The sequence below is a fragment of the Diabrotica virgifera genome, chromosome 8, assembly GCF_917563875.1.
Source record: "Diabrotica virgifera virgifera chromosome 8, PGI_DIABVI_V3a".
Classification (NCBI taxonomy): domain Eukaryota; kingdom Metazoa; phylum Arthropoda; class Insecta; order Coleoptera; family Chrysomelidae; genus Diabrotica; species Diabrotica virgifera.
Genome location: NC_065450.1, coordinates 145400595 through 145424066, shown reverse-complemented (window position 1 = coordinate 145424066; position 23472 = coordinate 145400595). Strand labels below are relative to the sequence as shown.

The window sequence follows — 23472 nt, the reverse complement described above, 5'->3', positions numbered from 1 at the left end:
GTTATTAGTGGAACCAACTTCCCACATAAAAGTATTCACAAGGTAACATGGACTGCACCTGGTCATACAAGAGAAAATCAAATAGACCACATCGCCATATCAAAAAGATGGAGATCATCTCTTCTTGATGTACGTAATAAAAGAGAAGCAGACATCGCAAGTAACCATCATCTCGTAATTGTTACAATTAAAATCAAGATGGCAAAATACAAAACCACACGAAACACCAACATACAATCTAGACAAACGGCCCCTGGAAGACACATGTTTAGGGAGGAGCTTCAACTAAAAACAAGAGAATGTGAAGTAAATAGCTGGGAAGATTTAGCAGATGTTTTGACAGAAATAGCTGAAGACAAACTGGATAAAAAAGAGAAAGATAGAAAGTAATGAATATCAGATAAAACTTGGAATCTTATCAAAGGTAATACCACGAGTCCTCTAAATTTTATCGATAATTTTTTTTGTTTTCACGAAAACTTCTTTATTTGGTAAAATTACGAAAACAAACCGAATGATAAAATCACGAGTCCCGAAGGACGAGTGATTATATCCATTTCGGTTTGTTTGAGTGATTTTACCCTAAATAAAGAAGTTTAAGTATGAAAACGAAAAAATTTATCAAGCAAAATTTAGAGGACGAGTGGTATTTGAAAAGATTATTTTGTGAACCAATATGTATTATTAGTAAATACGGGCATCTGTGAAATATTTTTAAGACAACTAGGATCAATGTCTTAAGTAGGTTATAGATAAATTATTTTATGATTTAAAAATTAACCAATTTATTTATTATATTGTTTAAATCGTTTGTTAACTGTTTAAATCGAAAATGAACAATTATTAAAAACACAATTTTTATAACTAATATGAGATTTTCCAATGTCGTTCGTAACGTCTAATCTGTCGTCACTTTCAGTATCATTAATTACAGTCGCAGTTGATGTACTGGCAATGCACTCAGTTGTAGTAGTTGTTCTAAGTTTATTAATAATTTTTTTATGATGTTCTTCATTAACTTGTAAATAAGGTTTTAACGAAGAAGCTGTGGCATGTCCAGTTATTTTTATTGCCTCCTGTTCTTGAATTCCTGCCTTAACAAGATGATATACTACACTGGATCGGCTTGAATGATTTGTTATTTTTCGGTTTTGTGTGTCCAATCAGTGCCGTATTTCCCATTACGCAAATTACGCCTAGGCGTAAGACGGCAAAACTGGGGAGGCGGCAAAATTTCAAACAATTATCAGGAAAACTCTTAAACTGAAATTATATACGGGGCCATCACCCAAAATCTATTTTACGTATAATATAGCTAAAAATGAATGAATAGCCGTGTTCGCGCTGCATGCCCCGAGTATGCCCAGAGGGAGAACGCCTGCGCATTACAAAATTGGACGTTCAATAAGGTCGAATATTGCCCTCCGAAAACGTAATGCGCAGGCGTTCTCCCTCTGGGCATACTCGAGGCATGCAGCACGAACACGGCTAATGTTTGGTAGGTTTCCAATGAAATCTAAAGTCTCCGCCCCGCCGTAACATGGTCGGGCAGAAGTACAATTGTTGGGAATGATTATTTTATCTGACTGTAACAAAAGGATACCGCTTATCTGCCGCGCGATTGCCGCAAAGAAGCCGCTTTAGATAAGAGCCGCGCTACTGATAGTAGTCAAAGGAAGTCGTAAGTGAACGTCTCGATTTTTCTAGTAAACTACTTAACTACTGGAAATTCCTAGAACATTCAGGAAACCCTGCCGGTAGGTATATAAAGCGAACAGTTACAGCTGTGTGCTGTGTGCTATCACCAGACAGTTGAAGATATGAGTGAGAGAGTGACTAGCAGACAGATTGGCTAGACAGAGTGGTTTTAGTAGTGAGATAGTGTTAAGTAAGTGTTATTAGTTATTATTTGTAAAGAAGTAGAAGAGTGAAGAGTATTGAGTATTAGAAATCTGTAAATATTAGTAGGTAAATAGTGCAAGTATTGTTATACTTATAAGTGGACTTGTTGAAATAAAGTAGTAGTTTAAAGTTTTAAAGTGAGTTGTTGGTTTATTGAAGAACGAAGAACCCACGGAAAATACGACGGGTAAAAGTCGTAACAATATTCAATATTATTCATCCCAGTCAGTTAGTTTAAACTGTTTAAAGTGTCGAGTCCAGTGTCGCAAAATTTTCAACACTATGAGTGACGGCCGAAAACGATTAAGTGGAGCGCAATACAAGACGCTTGATGAGGAAAAGCGGAGAAAACTTCATGCAGTTTTAGACAAAACAAAAAAATTAAACAACTATTTTTTAATTAAACCTACAACTACAACTTCCAAAGCGCAAACACATGATTCGGATTCGGAATCGGAGACTGTTACTGCTGTGTCTGCTGTACCTATACCACCAGATAATGCGGAAGCGATGGACACGGAGCCAAGTGAGAGTGAGTATCGATTATGTCATTATGTGAATAAATGTGTTTTTTAACTACATTGCTACTCTTTGACTCTTTGGGCATCTCTTTGGCTCTTTGGCATATTTTAAATTTTCATTTAAATGGAATGCCCTGATTCTGATTGCCCTGTATATTTTGGGCTGAAATGAAACATCATTTTCTCAATTTTCGACACTTATATGGTATCTTCGTTTCTTCGTACGTAACTGTTAATAATTGTTAGTCCTATCAAAAAAAATCATTGGGGGTAACTTTAAAACGGTAAACACAAATTTTAAAATTACCATCTCGTTTATGATATGGGGGAAAATAAAAAAATTACAATTTTGAAATGACTTCATAAATCCTTAATTAGTAGAGTTACAAAAAAAAATGTTTGATGTAAAATTTTACTTATGAAAGTTTTACAATATTATACCATCTTCGATTATCAAAATGCAAATTTTTAGTTTAGAGGCATATTCGCATATTCGCATATTTTATTGTTCTAGGGTCAGAATCTAAAATAGAAGCATCTGCATGTGCATCAGCTTCAGTAAATCCACAATGTTTACAAGCAGTTATCAGTAACGACCCTGCCGAATGGAAGGCCAACGATGCTACTATCGATTATTTGTTGTCCTTACCAAATGAAATATGCCAAAATACAGATGAGGTTTTTTCACTAACAAAAACTGTTATTGGCAATAAGACACGGTATCTTACTAAGAACGTTTTCCGTCGGAAACTTGCCAATGAGGAAGAACAACCTCGTAGATACTTAATATATTCACCATCAAAGAAATCCCTGTTTTGCATTCCATGTCGTCTTTTCGGAGGAACCTCAAAAATGGCCACTGATGGCGTAAATGATTGGAGTAATGTAAATAAAATTTTGAATTTACATGAAAACTCCCACGAACACGCCAAATCCCAAGTAACCTTATTGCGGCGTCAACAAAAGCAAAACCAAATTGATTCATTGCTGTGTCAGCAAATAAGACTCGAAGAAGATTACTGGCGAAAAGTGTTAAAGCGGGTGGTTGCAGTGACTAAAAAATTGGCTTCCAGAGGTTTACCGTTTAGAGGAACAGTTGAAAAATTCGGCAATCCAAACAACGGAAACTTCATGATGTGTCTGGAGCTCATAGCGGAATTTGATCCGTTTTTAGCCACGCATGTATCTCAGCACGGAAATCCGGGAAGTGGTAAAACGTCATACCTCTCATCTACAATATGTGAAGAATTTATCGACTTAATGTCGACTGAGGTTCTGAATCACATTATGTCCGAAATTGGAAAGTCAAAATACTATTCAATTATAATTGACTCAACACCCAACATGGCACATATTGATCAATTATCCGTAATCATCAGATATGTTACAGAAAATGGAAAACCAGTAGAGCGCTTCGTTGGCTTTTTGCCAAATGTGGGACATAAATCTGAAGATATGGAAAATGCTGTAATTTCTAAATTGGAGAAGCACAATTTGGAATTAAAACATTGTCGAGGTCAGTCCTACGACAACGCTAGTAATATGTCCGGCTGTTACAGTGGTTTACAAGCAAGGATTTTGAAACGCAACCCGCTCGCTGATTACCTACCATGTGCCGCCCATTCATTGAATTTGGTTGGCGTCTGCGCTGCCGAATGTGCCGGAGAGGCTGTAAGGTTGTTTGAAACGGTGCAGAGCCTATATACTTTTTTCTCGGCGTCTACTCGTCGTTGGGAAATTCTACTTTCCAATTTAAAACCCGGCGCTAAAGTTCCAAAACGGGTCGACGGAACAAGATGGTCTGCACGCCATGATGCTTTAATGAGCTTACGCGGGAGCTGGAGCAATTATTTAAATGCTTTGACAACAATTGAAGAAGCGGTTTCAGAAAAACCAACGGTTCGAACGGAGGCAGCTGGGATTAAACGTCGCTTAAACCGTTTCGAATGTGCCTTCATGTCGGTTTTTTGGGAAGTGATATTAGAGCGTTTCCATAAAACCAACAAAACTCTTCAGGGCATCGATATCGATACTGGCGACGTAACTAGACTCTTTTTATCATTGATAAATTTTGTCAAATATTTGCGAAATACTGCCATGTTTGAAACGTACAGTGACAAAGCCAAAAATATTATGGATGAAAGATACGATGATGACCATCAAAGAAATCGGAGACGTAAACTTTTCCCAGATGAAAATAGGGATGGTGACACAATTCTGACAGGAAGGGAACAGCTAAAAGTGGACACATATTTTTCTATACTTGATAGGGTTTCAATGGAACTGAACAAAAGATATGAAGCATATGACAGTGTTTTCAAAAAATTTGGATTCTTTTACGTTATAAAAGAAAGTTCGCAAGAACAGTTAATCAAAAGTGCCAGGTACCTACAGGAATGTTATAAGGACGATCTGGAGGATGCGTTTCCAACAGATTGTTTGCATTTCTCGGAACTGTTAAAAGAAACAGACATAAAATACGAAAAATGCACTTTATCAAATATGCTCTCGCACATTCGACAATACAATTTGGAAGCAGTTTTCCCCAACGTTGAAATCGCCCTACGTATATTTGTTGCTATGGCTGTCACAGTTTGTTCGGCGGAGCGCTCATTTTCTACCCTCAAACGATTAAAGACGTATTTAAGATCAACAATGGAACAAGAGCGATTAAATGCATTGACAATTTTGACGATAGAATCTGATTTGACAACAAGCTTAGATTTTGATAATATTATAAACTCGTTTGCGGCTATGAAATCCCGGCGAAAACTAATATAATATTATTATAGTTCATATAGTTGTGAAAATAAATATTTAAATTTAAAATTCTGGTTTTATTGCTGTTTTTACCTAGCTAACCTAAGGGCGGCATTTTTTAACTGGCGTAGGGCGGAAAATTGGTAAATCCGGCACTGTGTCCAATCCGCATTTTTTTGCAGAGTTCTTCAACCATTTAGCCATTTCATTTGGTCCAATGGGAGTATTTTTATACCATATTCCATTACATGTTTGCCAGTATGGATTTGGGGTAAGGAAAAATCTATCGCTGGTAATATTTTTACCACGCTTCTCCATGATTTTTTTATATAGTCGTATTGGGCACCTTTCTGGATCTTTAATGTTTGGTGTCAGCCATTTTGAATCCGAACACTTTTTTTGACCACCTTGGCATGTTTTGATAAAAATTGGACTATATTCAATCCTTCCTGTTTCGTTGCCGGCATTATTTATTTCATATTTGAAATAATCAATTCTACAATGAACACCCTCACCACCGCGCCATGCTAACTCGTAAGAGACAACATGAAAAAATTCCATCTCTAATCCTAGCGGATTATTTTCATCGCACGAGTCTATAATACTCAAATACTGTTTTTCATCCAGCGCTATAGCACTTTGTTTTCTTTTTTCGGGACGACTTTGTAACTCTTTCCTTTTTGCATTTCTCACGTCTCTTGCCTTTTAAATTCAATGTCGATAAACGGGTTAAAACTTATATTAAACTCTGAAAAATATTTTTCTTGAATCATTTTGGCTGTTACATTCCAAATAGGTATTCCTAGTTTTAACAGAGTATTCCTTGTAATCTTCACCATTCATTTTCTTCATATTCATTCCCCAATCTTCAAGAACTTTTGCAATTTCTTGAATACTTGTATTATCATTCAACTGATAGTTCCTTAAGGCCGCGTCCCACCATCAAATAATTTGATCAAACTGGTTTGAGCAAACTGAAAGTGACAGTTAGTGACGTCACATCCTGAGTGTTCATTGTGGATAATAATGAAAAATTTTAATTTTAAATAAAGTACAAACAAGTTAGACAACTCAATACAAAAAATTTGATCAAACTTTGATAGTGAGAGCACAGATTTTTAGAATTTCAAAAAAACTGCAATTGTGACGACACTTTGACGTACTTCCGGAGTTTGCTCAAACTGTTTGATCAAATTATTTGATGGTGAGACGCGGCCTTTACTGTGCAAAATTGCTCAAATTGTGTCCAAACAGACCTTTTTGTCTTAATTGTATTTTGAGGCGTATTATTTTTTAACAAATCTTTAATTTGTTCATGATTATTGTCACCAAATCTAACGCTAACGTCCATTTTGTTTAAATTAAATTATGACGATGTTAAATCGCGAAAATTTAAATCGGTCAAAATTGCGCGGCCTACTTGCTTCGTGGTCTTACCCAGCTACGCTGGGTGAGTTCACCACAGTGCAGTGGTGTAATTGGTTTTGCCTAACCCCCAGGTGAATGCATTTTATTTAATCATTATTCACCCGTGTTTTTGTAATAATAAAATAGGAGAATGTAATTTTAGAACTATTTTACTAATTCTACTAATATAATGTGTATTTTAAAAGTAACTATTGCTCCAAAATATTACGTTGTAAATATTCGAATCCTTTTATGTGATAACACTGGTTTGTTGAAATCGGCAACAAAATAGAAGAATTAGTTCTGTGTTCTGTGTACGGTTTACATCGGTTCTGTTTGACGTTTATGAAAAGTTTAGAAATATTTATTTTGAAAATAAAAACTGTAGAAAATCTGAGTATATCGTGGTTGGTTAGTGTTTTTAAAATATCTATGTACCAGGGCTGTTCATAAATTAAGTTAGTAAACACAGGTATGTACGTATTATGTGAAATTTAGGGTACCTTAAGTTTTATCAGGGAAGAGACTGTTTTATCAAGGAAGAAGCTGTTTTATCAGTATTACACTCAATTGGCTAGAACGACGCGTGGTGATTGGCTAAAAAAAGCAAAAACGTCAGAATTTGACAGGTGAAAAAAATAATCGAGGAAAGAAAACAACGAAAAAAAGATATCTTGCAAGCCAGAACTGTAAAACGATGAGCGAACCGACAACAAGAATATGAAACACTAAATAAAGCAGTTAAAAGGAATGCAAGAAGAGACAAAAGAAGGTGGACTGAAGAACTGGCAAAACAAGCCGAAACAGCTGCACAACACAACAGAACTAGAGAGCTATATCAAATCAATAGGCGATAGTGGATATAATTATTTTGTCTCTAAACAAAATTTTCGATTCTTTCTTCCAAGGTAAAGAGAACATTAGTGCGCCCCTTGAATAGGCCATAGGGCTTTTCATTCAGTCATGAGTTTCGAGCTTGTATCATATGTCATAAACTCATCAGAGTGTATACGCTGTGAGCTCGTGCGTAGAGGGGATATTTAAAAATTCGCGAGCGCCAGTAGTGACAAGTCTGTAAACGTTTACTGGAAATTTGACATAAAGGTCAAAGTGGTTAATTTAAAATTAAAAATAAAAACATTATTTCTAAAAAATATTAGTTGGTCAAAGATGTGGTATATATTTTTACCTTAAATATACTTACGTTTTAAATACTGAATTTAAGTTTTTTTAATGTTCCTCTTCTTCTTCTTTTTATATAGACATTACTCTGTCTGTTTTTCAATGTGCCTCCAGTAAGTTGTCATTCCATCTTTTTCGTGGTCTTCCTACTGACTGTCTTCCTATTGGGGAACCGTCTCTCGCCGTCCTTACAACTCTATTTGTTGTCATTCGGCTTATGTGAGCGCTCCATTCTACTCTTCTGCTTTTCACCCAGTTATTAATGTTGGCCACCTTGCATCTCCTTCGTATATCTGCACTTCTAGCTCTATCCCACAGCGTCTTACCATCGATTTTTCGCAATGTTTTCATCTCTGCTGTTTCTAGCATTCTTTTTGTCCTTTCTGTATCAGGTCGTGTTTCTGCCGCGTATGTCATTATTGGTCTGATGACTGTTTTGTAAATTCTGCCTTTCATTCCTTTTCCGATATTTTTATTTCTCCATAATTTGGTAGAATACCCATAAAATTATTATGGATATGGTATATCATATCCATAATATGAAATGTTGATTTGGTAGATTGGTAGGTAATCGCCGTAATCGGGTAAGATCCGCTTCGCTTGTGCATTCGGTAACTTTCGTCTCGATAGGGATGCGTCTGAACGTACGTATCAGAGCGTTACTTTAGGTAATACCATGAGACTATAAATAACAAGATAATATATTGCACATCCGGAAGTCGTGACGTAACTGGAGACCGGCAAGTTCGTAAAGGCCCCGTCTCACCATCAAATAATTGACAGTTATTTGATCAAACTTGACTAGTGACACAAACTATACATACTAACTGTCACTTTGTGTCACTAACTGTCAAGTTTGATCAAATAACTGTCAATTATTTGATGGTGAGACGGGGCCTTAATGGTTCGTAATCATTCGTAATGTCCGATTACTTTGAATTGTTCGCGGTTGTATTTTATATTTTATCTTTGACAGTTATTTTGACTGGAATCTCGACACTAAATTCTTTTCGAATACATTGAAGTTTAATGTTATTTTGCTAATTGAATAATTTCATTACATAATGCATACAAATCCCATTTAACTTTAACAAGAATTCAAATTCAACTTCCGGTCTCCAGTTACGTAATCAATGCGCGAACTCGGACGTATTTGAGCTACGGGAAAATACTGTCTCTTTATTTATAGTATCATGGGTAATACGTATCGAGATACGGGAGTTCAACCATTACTGCGCAAGCGTATATGTCAAAATGATGCGTTACGTTTACGTATTTGTGTGCACAATAGGGAGTTTTTGTTGCTACGTAACGTAAAGCATCTCCGTATACGTAGTGTGACCAACTCCAATTGAGTCGAATCCGGGACAAGGCTGAAAAAAATACCTAAAATCCGGGACATTTTAATGAAAATCGGGCCATTTTTTTTCAGAAGACAATTAAAATACAGAAACGAAAAAAAGTCCACCGTTTTAGTTTTCGCAGAACTATAATACCACGATATAAAACGCATGCGTTTTGGATGTGGTATTAGTATTACACTCTAGCTAGAGTCTAGAGATTGTCGATTTTTTTTTTTCGTCCTACCAATTCAGTTTGATGTGAATTCTTATAAGAATAACGTATTCAAAATTTCAAAATAGAATTTTACAAAAACGTTGAAAATTCGGATGGCCCGGAAGCCTTGTCCGGGACGCCGGGACATGACTTCGTAATTCGGGCCATGTCCCGGATTTTTCGGGCTAGTTGGTCACACTACGTATACGTAAAGCAACTAATAAAGGCCGCGTCTCACCATCAAATAATTTGATCAAACAGTTTGAGCAAACTTGACGTACTTGAGGAAGTACGTCAAAGTGACGTCACAATTGCAGTTTTTTTGAAATTCTAAAAATCTGTGCTCTCACTATCAGTCTAGTTTGATAAAAATTTTTGTATTGAGGTGTCTAACTTGTTTGTACTTTATTTAAAATTAAAATTTTTCATTATTATCCACAATGAACACTCAGGATGTGACGTCACTAACTGTCACTTTCAGTTTGCTCAAACCAGTTTGATCAAATTATTTGATGGTGGGACGCGGTCTGAATGTTAAAATAGGTAGTTTTTGTAACTGCCTTAACGTAACGTAAAGCAAATCGTAAAGTCATTTTTAAATTCCGTTGACATATAAAAAAATAAAACAATTTTCACACAATATACAATTAATATATACAAATGTAAAAAAAGATAAATGAATGATGAAATTGTATGGTTTTAATTGCTTCTATTTAAATATAAAAATATTATTTTTCCTTGGTTAAAATTTTTTTATTTTGTTTATACCTACTTTTTAGTTGTAAATTATTGTACCTACATCAGAATTCCAGTAAAGAATGTAAATAGTTTGGTAATATTTATTTGAAAATTTTACTGAAACTAGGTCATTTGTTTATCTAGTTATTAATTGTGGTGATCACTGTATTTCTTAAATTAATACAAGATTTGTTTGTTTTGCTTTATTAATAGAGAACTTAAAAACAATAAAATTTTAAATCTATTATGAAGTTCCAATTTCCAATTACAAACACAGAATAATTTTACGCAAATAGACTAAACCAATAACCTTAAAATGTTTATAAACGGGTAGTACGCTGATGAAATGTTCATTTGGTAGGTAATCGGACAAGATCCTCGTGTGCATTCGGTGACTTTCGTCTCGATAGGGATGCGTTCTCACGTACGTATCAGAGCGTTAGTTTAGGTAATACGTATCGAGATACGGGAGTTCAACCATTAATGCGCAAGCGTATATGTCAAAAAGATGCGTTACGTTTACGTATTTGTGTGCACAAAAACTCCATAGTTTGACGTAGCGTAGACGTAGATGCACTGGAAAAGATCAACACCGAATTTTGTGTATGGTATGTTAAACAGTAAATGGTTAAGTTCAATTAGTTACCACTATAAACAGCCCGGATTAACCGATAATAGTATAAAAGGCCCGGTTTCAGGTAAAATTTATTTTAGGCTTTATTATGGGAGTACCGTCTAGTCAGTGTTAATTGCAAAAGACCAACTCTGTCTACCTCGGTGGCTTATCGCTCCGGGTGGGTCTTAACAATGGGCCAGGTCAGATAAATTTAATAATATTTACGACCGCACTAATTGAATTCAAACCATTTACTGTTGAACAAACCATACTCGTGTTTATAAATGAACGCAAGCGCCTGACGGAACGTAAGAGAAACGGAACGGAAGAATTCCGCTACGTCGATTTATAAATTGGCATATTATTTTCTTACGTCTCCAGTCCGTTTCTTTCGTCTACGTCTACGCTACGTCAAACTATAAATCCAACTTAAATGTTATTCTATCAGTTCTAATGTGTTTAAGTTGCATTTATTTGTAATTTTGTTTTGTAAGGATTAATTTAACATTTTTACTGGAATAATCGATACTGTGCTTCATTTCTGTTGTGTTTTGAAGTGTGGAATGCGAAGTAATCGTGATAAAGTTCAGTTTTATCGGTTACCATCAGTGCTACATTTTAAGCACAAAACTGAACTAAATAAGTTATGCTCTGAGAGATATAAACAATGGTTAAATATAATAATAAAGCTGTAAAAAAATGTATTATAAAAATTCTAAATAACTAACTACTGTACCTAACACCCATGCCTACACCTACAAGCAACATCTGTATTGTCTGCCAACAACTTTCGAAAATATTCACTCATCTTTATTTATTCACTGCTTAAAACTAAATAAAGTCGTTCAAGTACATACTTCTACAACTAAAGACTACACAAAATCAACAACAAAATGTTCGCAAAATACAACTAAAAATCTATTAAGACCCGGTCTTTTCACCTCCGAATAACTATTTATTGGGAAGTTTATTCGGCAGATTACATGTAAATCTGTCAAATAAACCTCCGGATAACTTTTATTCGGAGGTGAAAAGACCGGGCCTAAAGGCAAAGGGGTAAAAAATTTAAGAAACACAATGTCAAAAAATATAAATAAATAAAATATTTTCGTTCGCGGACCCTGTCGCGGACTTTTAGTCATGGATGGAATGCTCCATTGTCGTCGACTAGTCCCTACTCCCTACTGTCTCTGCTAATCTTTGCTGCGAATACACTTATAGACCAGTAAGCATCTGTTTTTAGGTGGATGTGAGAGGTGGCATTCAGATTTTTGCGGATAAAGTTAGGTGATAACTTCGTTAATAATAATTGATTTATGCTCCTTCTCAAATATGCCCGGAACATTAATAAAAAAATAAAATATTTAAAAATTTCAAAAAATTTCGTTTTTTTTCTAATTTTTTTGCTTATAACTTAAAAACTATTCATTTTAGAACAAAGTCCTATAGGAATAAAACAAAGATAATTAAATTTTCTATCAGATGCGATTGGTTAAAAATGTCTTAATTTATCACTTTTGCTTCAAAATAGCAATAAATATAAAATAAGGGGGCAAAACAAGCCTGTCCTTATTCAATGATTTTCCATCACTTAGGTTACACTTGAAACCTTCCTAATTCGTTTAGAAAATTTTTGTAATGTGCTAAAACCGTACACCAAATTTCATTACAATTGATTTACTAGATTTTGCATAAAAATTTTGCAATCTAAACTTTTTTTAAAAAATTAAAATTTTTAAAATCTTGCACAACAAAAACTAGAACATACAAAGATTTGTCAATTTTTTTACATATAAAGAAGTACTCCACCTATCTAATGCACTTTACAGAATTGAAATCGGATTATTTAAGCAGCCTCATCAATGTTTTAAATTTATAAACAATTTTTTGGCTTATAAACAAATTAGTGCTGTGGCCAGGAGGGGGTACTACGGGCTCCTTTATTTAGATGGACTTACCCAAGTTTTTTTATGTATTTTGACCCGTAGAACACGAATTTTTTCGGTAACAGTTGATCCGGATGTCGATAAGATTGTTATAAACAAAGAACTTGAGGAATTACATAAAATCGATTTTTCGCAAAATAAAACATTTTTGAAGTTATACTTCTTTAGGCGCGATTGAGATTGAGGGTGAATTTATATTGATCTGCGCGCATGCGCACACCGACAGTTTGATATTAGTCTTTATACGGGCTCTGATTGGGTGTTGAAATGATCTGTCAATAATTGTTCAATATGGAGGTTATCGGTAAACAAAAATGTTGTATAATATATTAGTTTTTATTGTTGTCAGGACAGAAATAAAATCAAATTTATAATTATAGTGACTTTTTAAATAGTTTTGAAAAGCCACAGGTACGTAATTCTAAATGTTTCAGTTGTATTCCAATAAAAAATGATCTTCATACCTATTTGGAAAATGTAAAAAAAATAATGTACTTACCTAGTACTTGCTATGCTATACCCCTAGTAGGCAATGCTTTAATTTACATAATCTGATTACTAACAAACTTTCTACAAATGTTCATCTAATGTATCGTTTTTTTACTCTATATATTGTTGTATTTTAATTCGACAAAAATCAAACTAATAAAAATTCATATAAACAAAATGTCAAAAAGTTGTTCAGTTTGTGTATATTCCCACATGACGTATACCGTATACGCCAAGGTGGTGCAGTTTGAAATCGCTTCGACTCTCGTACGGCGGGATACACGGGAAGTAGGTTCAATCCCAATGCAAGTTATATCAGTTTTTATTTTTTTTATAGATTTTATGATTGTAAGTATATTATTATATAATTTTTTTCAGAAAATACGTATTTAATTAAAATTTTTGGCAACAATAATTATTGTTCAGAAATCATTTGTGGTATTTTTCAATGTGTTTGTGTGTGTTTTATTCTTTTATTTTTTAATTTTTGGTATTGTTTTAATAAAAATTTTTGGAAAGTAGTAGAGAAACTGTTTAAAGTATATTGATTTCTTTGAAATCATATAATAGAAGTATAACTTCTTACGTGCGTACAAAGTACACACATTCTTTTTTTTGTATTTATTGGGTAATTCTAAGCAAAAAATGTTCTTACAAGTTTTTTCGTAGGATGCATAGTTTTCGAGATAAACGCGGTGGAACTTTCAAAAAATCGAGAAATTGCAATTTTTGAACGCGAATAACGTTTGATTAAAAAATAAAATAGCAATTCTGCTGACAGCATTTGAAAGTTTAAGTCAAATTATACCGGTTTTAATTATTTGCATTGCTAAAAATTAATTTTTTTTATTATTAAACAAAGCTATTTGTTTATAAGCCAAAAAATTGTTTATAAATTTAAAACATTGCAGGGGCCCCTTAAATAATCCGATTTTAATTCTGTAAAGTGTATTAGGTAGGTAGAGCACCTCTTTATATTTAAAAAAATTAGCCAACTTCTAAATGGTCTACTTTTTGTTCAGAAAGATTTTAAAAAATTTGAACTTTTTTAAAAACATTTAGATTGCAAATTTATAGGGCTTTTCATTCACAGTCATTTGTTTCGAGCTTCTGTCATGTGTCACATAATATTAATATATCTACGTCATACTCTATTGGTATATATCAAGATACAAACCAAAGACGTTTGCCGTAGATATATTAATATTATGTGACACATGACAGAAGCTCGAAACAAATGACAATCGATGAAAAGCCCTATTATGCAAAATTTATTCGGTCGATTTTAATGAAATTTAGTACACGATTTAAGTATGTTACAAAGAATTTCCTAAGCGAATTACTAAGGTTCTAAGTGCCACCAAAGTGGTTAAAAAATATTGAATAACAACAGACTTATTTTGCCCCCTTATTTTGTATTTATTGCTATTTTGTAAAAAAGGTAATACCTTAAGACATTTTTTACCAGTCGTATATCATACAAAATTCAATTATATTAATTTTATTTCTTTACGACTTTGTTCCAAAACGAATCGTTTTAAAGTTATAAGCAAAGAAAGCAGAAAAAATCGATGTTCTTCGAAATTTTTAAATATTTTGTTAATGTTCCGGGCATATTTGAGAAGGAGCATAAGTCAGTTATTATTACTGAAGGTGTCACCTAACTTTATCTGCAAAAATCCGAATGCCACCTCTCACATCCAAAAATAGACGTTTTTTCGCAGATCCTGACTGGTCTATTATTAATTGCCTCCCAGCGGTGGCATAAAACGTCAAAATCCTGAAATGGCCTATGTTCGGGACTAGGACTATACAATACGAATTTGTAATTGGCGGATTGGTGATTGGTCTTCTACGGTTGGTAAATTTTGACATTGCATGATAGCATGTGAAACTATCATTAGCTCATAATGTTTGTCAGTTTTTGACTTTGACAAGAGTTGACAATCTAAAAGGTGATCAAAGAAAGATTTTAATAAAAGGTTAAAAACACATTTGTTCTTTGTAAGCTTTGTTCTTAAATTTTGTTAAAAAATGTCAGAAAATAGAGAAGAAATTTTAGCTGATTTTCAAGTAAGTTATCCAAAATGTTTTCCTAAAATTTTCCATTAAATGACAAAACCTTCCATTATTTTTTTTTCATTTTTTATACCATTTTTCTTTATATTAGGCTTGCACTGGAATTGAAGATGTTGCTGAAGCTATTTATCACCTGGATGAGGCCAACTGGGACTTATTGGTAAGTAAAATCATGTAAAATTATAGGATGTTTCACAATGACAGTAAATTCTTCATTGTCATGTAAAATTATTGCAATAATAACATGTTTTTGTTTAAAACACGTTCTCTTCATCTCTTTCTTTATTAGCCTTGTATATTCCACTTCTGGACAAAGGCATCTTCTAAACTTATGTATATATTTCTTTAAAAAAGTAATTCAAACAGGTTAGATGTAAACATAAGGACATTAATCAACTCTGATACACTGTTAACATTGTATTGATATCTAATAAGAAGAAAATATTACGAAAAAAAAGTCTTATTAGCTAAATAGAATAAGTTGTGACGATAGTGAAAATATGACTAGTTCAATTCTTCTAAGGCACTACAGCCCAAATTGAGCTTGGCCTCCTTTATTTTTTGCCTCCACCCTTGCTTGTCTGTGGCTGCTCTTCTCCATACACGGACTCGTAAAAGGGCTTGTGCGTTGCTGTTTACTGTGCCTTCTCAGTGTTTTCTTGGCTTTCCAACCGGTCTCTGTCTATGCATTCTAGCATTCAGTGCTCTTTTTGGTAGCCTATCCTCTCCCATTCTTATCACATGTCTGGCCCATTGCAATCTTTGTATTCTAATGAAGTCTGACAGGGGTGTTTCCTTATAAAGTTGATAAACCTTGTTGTTGTATCGAAGGTCCTAGTATTCCCCGCAGTACTTTCCTTTCGAATGTGTCGAGTTTGTTTTTGGATGTTTCTTTCAGGACCCAGGCTTCACTGCCATAGCATGTTATTGGTCGAATGACTAGTTCAATTGTCATAACCTATTTGCTTACATACTTCTGCATCTGCCAGTAAATTTGGTTGTATTGAAGCTCATCTTGCTGTAAGCAATGCTGCAACACTAAAAAAACTGAAGTGACGAATACTGTCACGTTTCATTGCTATGTATTTTTTCCATTTCTGACGCACTGCATTTAGCAATTTTATGGGTATTCTATTCTCATGCATGAGACCCATGTGCCTTGCCCATCGAAATCTTTGCAGTTTAGTGTATTGTGCTAGTGTTGGTTAGCTATATCGTTCGTATATTTCTCTATTATATATAATTTGCCAATTGTTATTTCCACTTATTGGCCCCAGTAACCCACCTAATATTTTTCTTCCAAACATGTCTAATGCTTTAGCAGATTTCTGTTTTATAACCAACGAACTGTCAATACTGATGGAATGGCCCTGACCCATTGAAACAGTGAAGCGAGATTGCGGCCAACATACAAAAGAATGTAATTAATGCTAACATACAATGTCCTAGAGAGAGACAGAGAATTTGTCAGGTAAAATTTGGGCCGTGTAATTTGAGTTGCCTATATAAACTTACATCAGGGAATGGACCTTATATTTTTAACTTGGTATCAGGGCTGATGGGCAGTATTACAAAATTTAAATGCTTTTTTGTATTTAAATACGTCAGAACTCTCTTCTTCTTTAAAAGAAGTACTCGTTTTAGTCTTTCTTTTTGGCATATTCTATTCTGTAGGTTTTAGAACTGAGCCATGATATATTTCATAAATATAAGTAATTTTATCTTGTATCTTTTAATGACAATGACAAGTCGACAAAACAGTCTACCCTGAGTACATAGTATAAATCTAAGTGAAACTATAACTATATTCCTACAACCTACAACGACCACCAGAGTTGCCCGATGTAATTTTATAAATCCCCCACCCCCACTTAGAAACTTAAATTCCCTTAAATTTAAACTCAAATCACCCAAATTTAAAGTTTTGCCGCATTTTAATAAACTAATAGTCAAATGTAGAAGAACAGTAAACCAAAATGATACTACTTATCAACAGAGGGCGCTGGAAATAATTCATAGGTCCTATCTTCTTGGATTATTGGGACCGTGCAAGTTCGGTAAAGTGACCTCTATTTCTACGCTCTATACTTTTATTTGCACTTTTAATTATATTGGCCAGTTATGTTAGTCCTGGTTGCTGGATAATTGTCAAGGCCATAGTCCAAAAAAATAATGAGAAGAAAAAATAAGATGCAGGTTATGTTATGCAAACGTAAACAATTGTATGTAGTAAATAAAATTAGTTATTAAAATGCAGTACTGCAAGCAAAATACAATTAATTAAATTTACCTTTATATAATAATTGCATATCATATCAATATTGTGGAGCAATATATAATTTTTCTGCTTCAGTGACAGAAGGTATGAAATATACGTCAATTTGACAATTTCAATTAACAATATGAATTATTTAAGATAGTTGCAATATTTCTCCGCGACTCGCGCACGGTCGTTTCTCGTTTCCCTTCCAAGTACTTGCACACCGCGAATATCGCCTGGTGAGAACAATAGTGTTGAAACACGAAAATCAACGTTTTTGAGTTAAGACCATCAACCGACGTCTAAACATGCCCTCTTTTATGTGCAATATCGGCTAACAATTATTTAATTTCCTTATTACTAGAGGGCACCTACAAGTCTTTATGGTATTGTGAATTTGTCAAATATTTTAATGCATTAACGACGAAAGCACACCAAACTTTATATCAATACTGGCGAATCTGTAATTACGCCGTGCCAGCATGTATTTGAAATATTAGATATTTCATTACAATGTACAATGTGCAATAGCGGCGAATGAGCACTTTTGTCTCTGTGGTCGTTTTTGTTTTTGTGTTTTTTTTTATAAAACTTCTTACAGAGAAACTCAGTTTCAATTGTTCTTAGGTACTTAGAAATAGCAAATCAAAGCGTCTATCCACTTTGGATCAGTATTGTTTAATTCCACACTAGGGAGAACCAATATTCATTTCCAAAAAGAAGTCTTGCAAAATAAATCAATTCCTTCTACCCACTATCATTTCTTTAGTAGTTTGAAATACGAAACATACGTGAGTGAAATGATGATTTTAATTTTTCTATTCATAGTTCTTTTGCTTACTTTTTATCTTTTATCATGTTTATCGTTTTCATAATTATTACTTAAGATCTTATTTTGGTATTTTTCTATTGTACTTTAGTTTCATTTTGCGAATAACTGGTGTGTACAATAAAATATTTTATTTGATGCGTTTAATTTATTTTTAAAAGTATTTTTTTTAATTATTTAAAACAGAAACTAAACTGTTGTAGTATAGTAGTAGTAAAGTATAGTGGCGAAACATCAAATTAAACATCCTCGATAATGCAATAATGGCGCAACGCAGAAAAAAATCAAAAATAAATACAATATCCATCTTTTCTTCAAATAAAACTACTTCTACTAATTGGTTTACATATCTAGAAAGCATATTATTAGAAAAATTCTGCAAAATGATTACCTATTAGTCAGTTATACTGTTTAGCACTTTCATCAAAACTTCAAATACGAATATCTCCAAATGTTCATTTTGAAGTTTCGTCACTATTGTCCTCACCAGGCGATATGAGAGTATAATATACAATTCTATGTGTATATTCGCAAATGTAATTTCCCATGACCTCTTAAAATCTTCCATAATTTTCCCCCCAAAGAATCTCCCAACCATTTCTGCTTAGAGAAGTTCCCCTATACGCTTTCAAATTACCCCAAAATTGTGGGAAAATACCCCAATCTGGCAACCCTGACTAGCACTATCAATTTGTTTGTTTACGAAAGATGGCGATTATCTTCCCTCCTTTACCTGATTATCTTCTATCTCATCCTGGCTCCATTAAATTCTCTTCATGGCGATTCCATCAGTATTGACAGTTCGTTGGTTATAACCCATGTTTCACACCCATAACTTACTATGGGCCTGATTATTGTCTTATAAACCCAGGAGCTTTCTGGTGTATGCCTCACGATTTGAATATGTGGCTTATCGCAAAATAGGCGTTATGTTCCAGCATAAGCCTTCTATTTATTTCCAGTTCTTCTTCATTGTTTGCGACCAGGTCCATTCCTAAGTATGTGAATCTATTAATGTGTTAGGTGAAAGATATTAGTTTAAAGCAAATAGCACAACAATGGAAAGGCTATAGCGGGATAAGATGGTCAAAATTGCACCAGGCTCGATTCAGTTTTGGGTTTAGCCATTCGAAAATATATAATTGAAGCCACTAACTCACTCAGCCAAATTTTCAAGTCCCTAGGTGCACCGGGGGGTCCGCTATGGAAAAAAACGTGTTTTTTGAAAACATTTTTTTCCAGACGCTGTATTGCTGCAAAAAATCTGAAAAAATTAATGAATGCGTATCTTAACAACACAAAGCTGCCTGATTTTTTTCAGATTTTTAGCTTCAAAATTGAGCGCAGAAATTTTTTTTTTAATTTTCAAAAAAAATTTAGGTTATGTTGTAAATTTTTCGCCAACTTTAAAATATTATTTTGTGTATTCTTTTCCATTCTTTCGAATGGCATAGGCATCATTATCATTTTCGACGTGGAAAATACCTAAAAATCGAAAAAACTGTTTTTTTGGCATTTTCTGAAGTTTTTTATTCATAAACTCAACAACATACAGCTAAATTAATCACCATTTACATTTTTATATGTATTGTTACATTTACAATCAAAATCAGCTATTAGAACTTATTTTTTTTTTCCTACAGCAAGCTCAAAAACCCCGTTTTCGGCGTTTTTACTAAATAGCCTCAGAAATCAGTAAAAAAAATAATTCTTTTAACGTTTAAAAAATTAAAATTTTGTTGTTCTCGATAGAATGTAATACAATTATTACTTAAATAAATTATTTTTTTGTTTTGCACGATTGTTTGAATTTCATATATAATAATATCGTCCCATTAAGAGTACCCTGCCATAGGCTTATAAAAAAAATCAATAAATTAATTTTTTAACGTTTTAACGTTTAAAAAATAAAATTTTTATAGTATTCGATAGAAAATGTTGCCCCTTTATAAAAATGCTTGTTGCGGTTGTGATTTTCAAAGCGCGCTATGGTTAAAAAAGCTCGGCACTTTGGTGCCGTACGCAAGGAAGCGCTTCTAGCCACGTTTTTGGAAAAAAATCAGGATAAACCAGTCCTCAAGTACCCGCCGTCGAAGCCACTAACTACTTACGTAATAAAAATATTTTTAAAATAATAAAATAAGAAAATCTACGGTTTCGTTTTGATTAAAAAATAAAAAAAATAAATAAAAAAATTTTTTTATTAAACGTTAATGAGGAATTATTATTTAAATAAATAATTATTAAATTATTTGAATTACTCAATTGATTAAATAGTGCAACCTAAAGAGTGCAGAGTGTTTAAAGGGATTAATAAATTAATTATTAAAAAGTTACTACACAATCATGAAATTACAAAATTCAAATTAATATACCTACAGCATGGTGCAAAGAAAGAAATAAATTCGTTATTTCGTAAACTGGCGACTTTTGGAAAAATACTGAAACGGGTCGAGTGTGATACGAGTGACGTCATCCATCTGGGCGTGATAACGTAATCAATGATTTTTTAAATGAGAATATGGGCCGTGTGGCAACTCATTTCAAAGGATATTCAGTTCTCTGTTCATTAATGTAAACACTAACACAATTATTTATTTATTTATTTATTTATTTATTTATTTAACGGAAAATCTCCTTTTTACAATATAAAGATATATAGACATTTTTAACACTAACCTACTAACAAGTAAATATATCACAATAACATATTACCTACATAAAATACTTAAATTATATAAAATACAAAAATTACATAAATACTTCCTCAGTTGGTTCCTAACAAATAAATAAGTATATCACAATAACATATTACATTAAATACTCCCTCAGTTGGTTCTTAAACCTGGTTTGACTAACTCCCAGCAGATCTGTAGTTTTATTAATTTCATTACCCAGTCTATGAAATCTAGGTATAGGACTATTATATCCGTAGTTGGTATAATGAAAACTAATTGAGAATAATGGTTTATCTCTAATATTTATAGTGTTTACTTTAAAGTTGATTAGCTCCAACAAATCCGGGCAAGTTATATTACCCTCCAAGATTTTATGAAGAAATAAAAGATCATTAATAATTAAAGTTTTTTCAATAGACAACTTTAAATGATTATTTATTCTCTGATAAGAAGAAAATTGAGGCATATGTAATCTCCACCGACAAGTTCTCAAAAACCTATTCTGGACTGCTTCCAAAGATAAAATATGTGATCGATAATGAGGTGACCATACTGGTGAAACATACAATAGGATGCTGCATACTAAAGATAAATACAAAGTCCTGAATGTAGAAACAGAAAATTCTTTAGAGTTTCTAGTTATAAATCCTAAAGTTTTCAAAGCTCTACTAGTAATAGATCTTAAGTGTGAGACAAATGTCAAAGAACTGTCAAAAATTACTCCTAGATCCGTGATTTCATTAATTTTCTCTAAAGGAACAGAATTAATATTATAAACAAAATTTACAGGATTTGTTGATCTCGAGAAAGTTATTGTAAAACATTTGCGTGGATTTAAAGACATGGCATTATTGGTAGCCCAATTAATAAAGTAATTTAAATCATCTTGTAACTTGAAACAGTCAGATAATTCAGAAATTTCCATAAATAATTTCAGGTCATCAGCAAATAATAAAAACTTACAATATTTAAAACATGAAGCTACATCGTTAATGAAAATATTAAATAGTAAGGGTCCCAAATGTGATCCCTGTGGGACGCCAGAACTTGCGTTTATAGGAATCGAAGTAAAATTTTTTATTTTCACATACTGAATCCTGCATTGTAGGTAACTTTCCAACCAATTCACTAAATAGTGTGGAAATCCGATTTTAACGAGTTTTTGTAAGAGTAAATCGTGGTTCACTGTATCAAATGCCTTCGAAAAGTCAGTGTAAATCGAATCAACTTGGCACCTCTTTTCAAAGGCAGAAGTGATACAATGTTGATAAAGCAGTAAGTTTGTGTTGGTAGACTTACCACTCGTAAAACCATGCTGTTGTTCGATCAGAATATTTTTACAATACCATGACAAGGGTTTATATAACAACAGTTCAAATAATTTAGGTACTGCAGAAAGTAATACTACGGGACGATAATTAGCAATATCATTTTTCAGACCATTTTTTAATACAGGGGTAATAAAACTATCCCGCCATTTAACAGGAAATTGTTGTAATTTTAACGAAGAATTAAATAAATAATTTAGTGGTTCAGAAAGACTACATTTACAATTTATCAAAAAATACGCAGGAATACCATCCGGACCACTAACCAGTTTACCTTTTAAAGAGCTAATTCCTTCATAAACTTCGCCTAAGGAAAATTGTATAAATGGAATGTCAGGCTGACTAAAAATATCGTATTGCATATTTGACACATCTATATTATCACTTTTATAAACACTAGAGAAATGAGTAGCAAATAAATTACTAATGTCTGTACCACTTTCAGCAATTGTACCATTATATTGCATTTTATTGGGGATACCGTGATCTTGTTTCAATGAGTTAATGTGATTCCAGAAGTATTTTGTATTTTCACTAACCTTCAGATCAGTACTAGAAATATAATTATCATAACATGTTCTTGTCAAAGTTTTACACTGAGCTCGAAGATAAGAAAAGTTTGAATAATCACCAGCTGAGTTAGTATTTTTAAACTTAGCATGAGCTGCCTTCTTACAAGATATCAACTTTTTAAGTTCAGATGAGAACCAACGAGGATATACAGATGGTTTGTATCTTCTAATAGGTACAAACAAATCTAGTGCTAATTTTAGAATCTGATAAAAAATTTCAATGCTAATGTTAATATCATCATTAGCTAAGAAATACTCCCAATTAATTGGAGCAAAATAATCATTTAAAGCTATATAATAGATATTTATACAGGGTGACCAAAAAAAAATTGAATTAAATTAATTGACATAAAAAGACGAATTTAAGTAATGTATTTACTTCAAAATATATTTTACTGCTGTTAGAAAACAGAAGAAAATGTTTGAGATATAAACATTGCTTTTCACTTAAATTCAATGTTCAAGCCAGCTCCTGCTAGCCACCTGCCTCTTGGAAGTTTGAACATTTTATTTAAGCGAAAAGCAATGTTTATTTTTCGAATAAACATTTTTTTCCGTTTTCTAAAAGTAAAATATATTTTGAATTAAATAAATTACATACATTATTT

At 33.0% G+C, this 23472-nt stretch overlaps 2 protein-coding genes across 2 annotated transcripts in view; both read left to right on the top strand.

Annotated features, from left to right (window-relative positions):
* Positions 1–1497: 1497 nt before the first annotated feature.
* Positions 1498–11936, top strand: LOC126890286 (uncharacterized). Its single transcript, XM_050659144.1, has 3 exons — positions 1498–2434; positions 2938–3142; positions 11927–11936. Exons 1-3 carry the CDS (start codon positions 2185–2187, stop codon positions 11934–11936), a joined length of 465 nt encoding a protein of 154 aa, XP_050515101.1. The 5' UTR covers positions 1498–2184.
* A 3054-nt stretch (positions 11937–14990) lies between these two features.
* The window catches only part of LOC126889466 (FAS-associated factor 1), a 185847-nt gene continuing 177365 nt past the window's right edge, over positions 14991–23472 (top strand). The window contains exons 1-2 of the mRNA XM_050657784.1: positions 14991–15191; positions 15289–15357. Of these exons, the coding sequence (XP_050513741.1) occupies positions 15153–15191; positions 15289–15357 (108 nt within the window). The 5' untranslated portion in view covers positions 14991–15152. The remainder of the gene's footprint in view (positions 15192–15288; positions 15358–23472) is intronic.